Raw genomic sequence first — 10,000 nt, forward strand, 5'->3', positions numbered from 1 at the left:
TAGGGGGGCAGTGTGTGAAAGTGCCCTCTAACACACACCCATCAGCAGCACCCCTGATCCCCCCCCTTTCTTCCCTGGTTGCCGTGGTTCCAGCCTGATGCTCTTTGTTTTAAGCTGCTGAAGCAAACAGACACAGTGAACAGCATGCAAAACAAGACTGATAAATACTGCACTGTCTCAGTGTGTGTGTGTGTGTGTGTGTGTGTGTGTGTGTGTGTGTGTGTGTGTGTGTGTGTGTGTGTGTGTGTGTGTGTGTGTGTGTGTGTGTGTGTGCGCGCGCGCGCGTGTGTGTGTGTGTGTGTGTGTGTGTGTGTGTGTGTGTGTGTGTGTGTGTGTGTGTGTGTGTGTGTGTGTGTGTGTGTGTATATCTATGTGTAGAGGAAAATGTCCCTCACTGTAAAAAGTGTTTGTTTTTTAATCGAAATGAACAGTTGAACAGTAAAAAAAGAAAGAAATGTGAGTATAAAATCAATGACTCATCAGTCTACTAATTATTCCATATACATTATGAAGACATTGGACAAACAAAATTGACATGAACAAGTTCTACAAGTTCATCTACCAATATAAACTCAAGGTCACACATACAAATTAAGATTATAATAATGCGAAATTGTGTTGCTACACCTGCCTGATAATCCAGGTTATTTCACTTCCTTTCTCTTGATTCAATGCATTCAGTAACAATAACAACATAAACATCTTTCAAGGCTATTTCCTTTCTATTATTTTATTAATGTGCACATCCTATTTAAAGGCAGGTTGTTACTGTCAAGTATTAACAAATCCTTAACTGAAAAAGCTGATTTATTTGAAAGACACTTGAAAACAAAGGGTTGACACTGAAAGCACTTCTTTAGTGTCGAAGCCTTTCCTCCTTGTTGCCACCTTTTCTCCTGGCCTGTTATTCAAACACACTCACCGATGCATTCACCACATTTTCCTCTGAATCATATTTTTCATTAGGAAGTACAAAACTCTTTTCATTGGTAAACCTCATACATATTGCTAATCAGGTTGTTCCAGATCTATGCTGAACTCATATTAAGTTTACGTTGAGTCCAGCACATGAGTCCAGGTTTTTTATTAAAAAGAAACATTCTTCATTTTGGACACATTTTCCACAAAATTCAGACTTTGGGATCTGTACTATAATTGTAAATGAGGTTGAAGAATCAATTGACAATTTACGGCCTCATTTCTGTTCTTTCATATTCATTTGCTGCTTGTTAGTTACATAGTATTCATTAAAAAGTTTCACTTTACTAGGCGTTCTTATAAAGCAGGACCTGACCTGAGTGCATTCGTCTCAGTCCGTCCTGAGTCATGGCCCCTGCAGCGCCCGGTTCCGGGGGATGATGGGTAATATTTCTTCCACTCCCCTCCGACTATTTTATCTGCAGCGCGGCCGATCGATGCTCCAGAAGAAGCTAAATCATTTGCAGGAGTGGAGCTGCATCAGAGCAGAGAGCATGCTGGGAAACAGAGAGAGATGGGCTGCGTTCATAAAGCAGCATTACACATCCCATAATCCATTGCAGTGACAACATAGCTTTCTGTTCATCAATACCTCGTTCTGCTGTGCTACATATTTACAGTATTGTTATTCATTTCAGTATCATTTTCTTTTGATACCACTTTATGCTTCTCAGTTACTAAATGTATAACAGCTTTTCATTACAAAATAAAAAAGGGCTTATGAAGTGTATTTTATCATCAATTAAATTACCTTACAGTTTATACAAATAAAACACTCACAGCTTGATAAGTGAACAGAAAGAACTAAGTAAAGCATTGATCCCTTTTCTTTGTATTAAAATGTTGGTCAAACCAATATACTATATACTTTTTTACCATATTTTGACTAAATGTTTCCCTGATTACATCATTCCCTGACAGTACATGCATTTTCCTCTTGTCCTTCGATTATGTACTTCACTGATTTATGTGTGTACAGTATGTGTATGTATGTATGTATGTGTGTGTGTGTGTGTGTGTGTGTGTGTGTGTGTGTGTGTGTGTGTGTGTGTGTGTGTGTGTGTGTGTGTGTGTGTGTGTGTGTGTGTGTGTGTGTGTGTGTGTGTGTGTGTGTGTGTGTGTACTACGAAGCCAGTTCAATAGACCCTGGATATGTTTGAGTTATCTGTCTTAACTAACCCAAAACAAACGCGATCTCGCTAAGCGCTCCTACGCCGCTGATTATCAACTCGGTAACTCAAGCCAGGGTTTCTCTGTCCGGCTGAGAGCGCGTTCACATGAAAGAGGCGGGGTTAGCAACATTTGACCAATCACAAACATGGACAAGCGTACTGACAGCGCAGCGTCATACTTCATGAATGAAAAGTAAACTATCATGTTAGACAAATATGAAGACGTTAAACTTTAAACATCCATGACTTAAACACTTAATCCAGGATAAAGCCACATAGTTGCACCTGCAAGGTGAATACAGAACAGCTGGTAAGAAAACAAGTGTTTGAATTCGTACTGTAACGTCCACCCGGACGTGTCGGAATGACGAGTGAAGCGTTCTCAAGTTAAACAGGTTTATTAACAACCAACGGCTCTCATCCGTCCTTTCTCACTCTCTCTCCTCTCGCGCCAACCTCTCACTCACCTGCACGCGCCCACACAGACACACACACACCAAACCCTCTGCTCCCCAACCCCGCCCCTACCTGCTCTCCTCACAGAAGCCTGACACAAACAGTTAACAGAACACTTGAACAATAAATGCAGATCGCTACATTGCCCCCCCCTTACTAAGTCCCTCGCCCCGAGGGAATGCATAAAAAGTCTCTGAGGTGGCCCGGGGCTCTTCTTGGTCTCTGAGGCCGCCTTGGAGTGAACACAGGCGGCTGCGCTTGCCGGCTTGGAACATCCTGTCCCGGAACAGGGGGTGAGTTTGGGGGTGGGGGTGAATGTGGGGGGTCAGCAGGGGACACAGTCAGTGAATCGGGGGAAGTGACTGTCTGGTTTCTCCTGGACGATGCTGGGGGTCTAGGCCGCGGATGTGCATCGCCTCTGTATGGGGCCAGCCGGTCCCTGTGGAGGGCCACCCGTCTCCCTCTAGGCGGCAGCTGGACCCTATAGACCACCTCTCCCAGCTTTTCCAGCACCTCACAAGGGCCCACCCAGTGACAGTCCAACTTAGGGCACCGGCCCTTCTTTCTTCTTGGACTATACACCCACACCAGGTCCCCGGCCTTGAAGTCCCCCCCTCTAGCCCTCGTGTCATAGTTTCTTTTCTGTCTCATGCCCGCCTTCTGCAGCTGATCGCGGGCAAAGGCATGTGCTGACTCCATTCTATCCTGGAGCCTCCTGGCATATTCCGGTCCCGGAGGAACCGCTGGTGTGTCGGGGGGTCGGCCAAAAGCCATTTCTGCTGGTGTCCGCAGCTCTCGCCCCAGCATGAGCAGGGCCGGTGTGCATGAGGTGGACTCCTGCACAGCCGATCTGTAGGCCCAAAGAACAAGAGGGAGGTGCATGTCCCAATCACGTTGATGCTCCGCGGTGAGGATAGCGAGTTGTTTTCCCAGAGTCCTATTGAACCGTTCGACCAGTCCGTCACTCTGCGGGTGCAGAGGAGTAGTCCGCGTCTTTTGCATGCCCAGCCGGTCACACATAGCGGCGAACACCCTCGACTCAAAGTTTCTTCCTTGGTCGCTGTGAATGACCTCGGCCGCTCCAAATCTGGCAAACATGCCCTCCACCAGGGCACCTGCAACGGTCACCGCCTCCTGGTCTGGTATAGCATACGCCTCTGGCCATTTTGTAAAATAGTCCATGGCGGCCAGGACGTAACGGTTCCCCTTCTCTGTGCACGGGAATGGGCCCATTATGTCCACCGCCACCCTCTCCATCGGGGCCCCCACCGCTAGCTGCTGAAGCTGGGCACGTGACTGATCAGTGGGACCTTTGTACGCCGTACAAAGGTCGCAGCGGCGGCAGAAGTCCTCAACATCTCTCCTGAGCTGGCCCCAGTAACAGCTTTGGCGGAGTCGACGCAAGGTTTTGGAGACCCCAAAGTGTCCTGCCCCAGTAGTTCCATGGGAGGCCTTAAGCACTTCTTCCCTCAGCGCCCTGGGGACCACCACCTGCCACCTCTCCTCCCCCGTTGCAGGCTCTTTCCAGGCTCTCTGCAGCACTCCATCCTTCGTCCGGAGAGCCTCAAACTTTGCAACCAGTCCTTTGGTGGCAAGCGAGCACCCAGAAACTTCATTCCACAGTGGCTTTTGTCCTGACTCCACCCACCTCAGCACTGGCTGTAGGTCAGCATCCTCTTCCTGCCGCGCTCTCCATTCGGGTGAGTCGATGATCCGTGCACCTCTGCAGACCGGCTCGGCTGGTTTATGCCTGTGGTCTCGCTCCTCCTCTGCACAGAGCTCCTTTTCTTGGTCCTCTCTCTTTTCACAGTACCGACAGCCGCTGGGAGCACAGGGGCGCCGGGACAGGGCGTCAGCGTTGGTATGGCGAACCCCCGCCCTGTGCTCCACTGTGAAGACGTACGGCGCCAGTCCTTCTAGCCAGCGTGCAATCTGTCCCTCGGGCTCCTTGAAGGACATCAGCCACTGGAGGGCTGCGTGGTCAGTCCTCACTGTGAAGGACAGGCCACACAGGTAGTACCTGAAATGGCTGATTGCTCTCACAATTGCCAGCAACTCTCTGCGTGTCACACAATAGCGCCGTTCAGCTTTGTTGAAGGTTTTGCTGAAATACGCCACCACTTTTTCCCCCCTAGGCCCCACCTGGCTCAACACCGCCCCCATCCCGACGTCACTGGCGTCCGTATCCAGGACGAACGGTAGGCTGAGGTCTGGGGGAGTGAGGATGGGAGACTCCGTCAAGGCCTTCTTTAAAGAGCTGAAGGCCAGCTCACACTCTGGAGTCCAAGCAAAATCACAGTCTTTCTGTTGCAGGCGGAACAGGGGTGCAGCTATGCAAGAGAAGCCACGCACGAACCGCCTGTAGTACGACGCTAACCCAATGAAGCTCTTCAGCTCCCGCAGATTGATGGGGGCTGGCCAGTCCTTTACTGCCCGCACCTTCTCCTCCAGCGTGCTGATGCCCTCTCCTCCGACTCGGTGCCCCAGGAACTCCAACTCTCTCCTCAAGAAACAGCACTTGTCGGGGTGGAGCTTCAACCCCGCTGCTGCTATCCTCTGTAGAACCCGCCGCAGGGCTCCTAAAGCCGCCTGGAAGGAGCTACTATGGACCAGGATATCGTCCAGGTAGACCAGGCACTCCTGTCGGGGAACGTCAGCGAGCACCCTTTCCATCAGCCGCTCAAACGTGGCCGGAGCGTTGCACAGGCCGAAGGAGAGGACTCGAAACTGCCACAGCCCCCTCCCAGTGCAAAAAGCTGTCTTTGGTCTGGCTTCTGGGCTGAGGGGAACTTGCCAATACCCGCTGCGCAGGTCTAAAGAGGAGAACCAGGATGAGCCAGACACCAAGTCCAAACACTCATCTATGCGGGGCAGCGGGTATGAGTCTTTCTTGGTCACACTGTTCAGCGGTCTGTAGTCCACACAAAACCTCATCTTTGAACTCTTCTTCTTATTGACCATCACAACCCCCGAGGCCCAGGGGCTGTCAGAGGGCTCAATAATGCCAGCTGACAGCATCTCATCAATAGCGCTGTCTGCTGCTGTCTAATGGGCCAGGGGAAGGCGGCGGGGGCGTGTCTTGACGGGCCGTGCGTCGCCCGTGTCGATATCGTGCTGCACCAGGTGTGTCAGGCCCACTTCCTCTTCTGTCAGAGCAAAAATGTCCTTAAACTCCCACAGCACTTGCCACAGTTCCTCCCGCTGCTCGGGTTTTAAGTCATCACAGCTGCGTTTCCACACCTCCTTCACTGCCGCCCGTCTGTCCCCCTTTAGAGCTGCAGGTTGTTGTTCCGGGGCTGGGGGCCGTACATCAACTGGAGTACGGGGTGTGGGGTTGGGGCTGGGGTTAGCATTGATGACAGGGGGCATGGCTGCAGGGGGGGGGGGTTTGGGGTGGGGGAAGTGTTTCAGTCACTCTTGATGTAGGTGGGTGTGGTGTCGTGGCAAGTGTGGGGTGCACCATTTCAACTGTGGGACCCCCTGGAAAGGCCAGCGTGTTCCTCCCCAGGTCTAGCACACAGCGTGCAACCCGCAGAAAGTCAAGTCCTAATATGCAGGAGTCCTGTACTGCCGCAACCCACACCTTAACAGACACTGACAGCCCCCCCACCTGTATAACCACCACCCCTCTCCCAAGCATAGGGGCTAGCTCACCGGTTACTGTTCGCAGTTTCACCAGAGTGGGTGTCAACCGTGTCCCCGCTGGGACCACGTCCGGTCTCATCAGTGTCGCTGTGGAGCCGGTGTCAACAAGGGCCATCCATGGGGCCCCTGCCAGGGTGACGGGGACATGGCAGAAATCCCCCGGGTGAGTCCAGCCCACCACCCTCACAGACTCTGCGATGTCGTTTGCTTCTGGGGGAAGCGGAGCCCCGCTCCCCCCTCCGTGCAGCTGGGCTCTGTCCACTGGAGACCAGGCAGGATGGGACCCAACGGCGGGGGTCTGTGACGTCCCATTTACACAGACCCGGGGGCGTTTCCCTGAATATCAGCATTCATGGGGCACCTTGTGCTAATATGGCCGACCTGGCCGCACCCCCAACACACCAGAGGACCCCGACGAGGACGGTTGCTGCCCTGCGGCGATTGCAGTGCCATAGCACGGATTAGCTCAGTCAACTCAGCCGCCCATGCTGGTTTCTCTTGTCCTGGCTCCTCCTGTCTCACCGTTCTCACAACCGGGCCGCCTCCCGTGTGCGTGCTCTCTGCCGCCCCTCCTACAACCTCTCTCTCCAACGCCAGCTCCAGTGCTTCCTGCAGAGAGCGGGGATGTGCCAGTTGTGTCTGGACGCGCAGCTCCCTGGGGGTTATGGCCCGGATAAACTGGTCCCTAGCCAGCTCGCTCTGCACCTCAGGGGACATGTGGCTGTATGCCCTTCTCGCCAGGGTTTCAATGTCATTAGCCAATATGCGGAGCGGCTCACCCGGCTGTCTCTGTCTGCTTGACAGCTCCGAACGCAGCACCCCAGGCTGGCTGCATTGTCCAAACCGCCGCTTCAGAGCCCCAACCAAGGCCCCATAGTCAGTTCTTTCAGCCGGGCTGAGCAGTAGCAAACAGGATAAAGCTTCATCTGTAATACACAGGGCCAGCTGGAGCGCCTTATTGTCCTCAGACCAGCCCACAGCCCGTGATAACAGTTCAAATTGGGCATGGAAGGCTTCCCAGTCGGCTTTACCGTTGTATTTCGGTGTTTTAACTTGGAGCCGGGCGCCGCCATCATTGTTTACAACCGGCGCCGCGCCACTCCCGGGGGAGGTCCCTGCGCCGACGTGCCGCTTCCCGCCGGCCGAGTCGAAACCGGCAGCAGCATTTAATTCACGCCATAAATTGTCTTCTGAGTCACGCCATAAGCCATCCATCTCCTCCTTGACTTTCGGACGAGCTCCGGTCCGGTTCATCTGTGCTTCCATTATTTACCGGCCGATGAAGCAGAGCTAACGTTAGCCGAGTCAGTGCTAGCTGCGGCTACCGGCGATTAGCGGATAAAACTCTGTTTTTTTTGTTGTTGTTTTTTACTTCTGACACCAATGTAACGTCCACCCGGACGTGTCGGAATGACGAGTGAAGCGTTCTCAAGTTAAACAGGTTTATTAACAACCAACGGCTCTCATCCGTCCTTTCTCACTCTCTCTCCTCTCGCGCCAACCTCTCACTCACCTGCACGCGCCCACACAGACACACACACACCAAACCCTCTGCTCCCCAACCCCGCCCCTACCTGCTCTCCTCACAGAAGCCTGACACAAACAGTTAACAGAACACTTGAACAATAAATGCAGATCGCTACAGTACATTAACAGATTTATGATATCACTGTGGATCTGACTTTAATTACTCAATGTTTCGTCAACTTAATGTGTTTCTTAAAATAATACTTCGGCATACAGTATGTGACAATTTAAGTGTTGCACGGCCAGATACGGCTCGAGAATCTGACACAGATAGGGAAATATATGATATTATGATGTGATATGAATGGTGCAACACTTCAGCGTCTTTCCTGCATACGTCAGTTTAAACTGTATTTCCTTTATCCTGTAATATGACTTGATAGCTCTAAAAAAAAAAAAACAGAGTTAACCCTGAAGTTACCTCGCTAACCGCAAATCCTGCTTCGTAGTTCAGGCCACAGGTGAAAACCAAGTGTGGTGGTCTTGGACAACAGGATTACAAATATAACAGTAATAATTCATTAATAATGTTAAACTGAAAATAGTTTTCATGTAGGTGTAAAAAAAAAAACTAACCATCCTATCTAAGACAGATGCTAAAGTTACATGTGTTTCCGTGTGTGTGTTTGTGTTTTTGTATTTCTGTGTTTATATTTAAGTTTCTGTTCTACTATACCTTGTCAATGTTTACATTTTTTTCCCACCAGAAACCGGCCAATCAGAAAGCCCCAACCAGGCCAGCGATTCAGATATCAAGGAGCAGCCAGAGAATGGTGAGACCTTGTAAAACACACACACACACACACACACACACACACACACACACACACACACACACACACACACAAACAAACAAACACACACACCTAAATGTTGTATTGTATATATATACTCACGTATATATATAGGCCTACTTAGGGTGACCTGTGTTTGACCCCGCTGGTTAGACAGAATGAGGCTGTGGTTTTATCACACATAAACACACACAGACATACACACACACACACACACACATACAATACACACATGGTGGTTGTTTTTCTGGATCAGGGAAATCTGTGTGACAGATTATTTAAATCTAAATATACCAGCTGTTACTGACTATTCTTGCTGGGAACAGAAGCTTCAACTTCTCATCTGCTCTGTACTACCTTAATACTGGGTGTACTGCGTGTACTGCGTGTACTGCGAGTACTGCGAGTAATGCCACTACTGCAAGTACTACTACTGCTACTACCTCTTATACTGACATCACTTACTGCAGGTGCTGCAACTGTTATTTGCCTTAAACATATTAGCCAACATCTACTCAATATTGTGATGATGTCATCAAATAATATTTATTGTGTAATGACAAACTCTCTCTCTCTCTCTCTCTCTCTCTCTCTCTGTCTCTCTCTCTGTAAGGTCATCTAGGTTTTCAGGACAGCTTTGTGACGCCCGGTGTCTTCACGGTAGCCGAGCTTGTAAGAGTATCACAGAGTAAGTCCCCCCCCCCCCTCTGATAGAGCGAGGCAGAGCAGTGATTGGATTGCAGATCTGAAAATCCCACAACATTACGTTTTCTTCCCTGTCCTCAAACACTGAGGGCTCTTTTTCTTTTTGGGCAAAAGTAAATAATACATCACGGTCTGTCTTTACCTGTGTTCAAATAGGAATCATTGAGGGAAAGAAGAAAAGCATTATTACTAACTTAGTGTAGTGTTAACAGTGGTGTTTATCTGCAGCATGTTATAAAATGACACTTAAATCATGTTTTAACCAATTTATTCACATTAATCAACAATTGTTAACTGTGTGAACAAGTGTCTTTCATCATGAAGTCATTTAATATAGAGGGGCGATCAAGAGACAGGGGGGGATGGACATACAACAGAAAGAGGACAGGAGAGAGAGACAGAGAGAGAACGAGGGACCAACGTGACCTTTAAAAAGTGCCGACATGCGGGAGAGAGAGAGTGACAGAGAGCGCAGTGGGATCTATATGAGTCTGTCGATCGCCCACCGCTAACAATAGGCTGATGTAAAGTGCCTGTCAGCACACAGAGAGACCCCTGATCAAAGAGTCATCGATCACACACACACACACACACACACACACACACACACACACACACACACACACACACACACACACACACATACACACACACACACACACACACACACACACACACACACACACACACACACACACACATCCCTGCTTGATCAGATGCACA

The 10,000-nt window shown here is 50.0% G+C and overlaps 1 protein-coding gene across 1 annotated transcript in view; it reads left to right on the forward strand.

The window, feature by feature from the left end:
- nfia (nuclear factor I/A) overlaps positions 1 to 10,000 on the forward strand; it is a 234,917-nt gene that overhangs the window by 170,099 nt on the left and 54,818 nt on the right. The window contains exons 3-4 of the mRNA XM_079649883.1: positions 8,486 to 8,551; positions 9,186 to 9,260. Of these exons, the coding sequence (XP_079506009.1) occupies positions 8,486 to 8,551; positions 9,186 to 9,260 (141 nt within the window). The remainder of the gene's footprint in view (positions 1 to 8,485; positions 8,552 to 9,185; positions 9,261 to 10,000) is intronic.

The sequence above is a fragment of the Notothenia rossii genome, assembly GCF_949606895.1.
Source record: "Notothenia rossii genome assembly, chromosome: 1".
Taxonomy (NCBI): domain Eukaryota; kingdom Metazoa; phylum Chordata; class Actinopteri; order Perciformes; family Nototheniidae; genus Notothenia; species Notothenia rossii.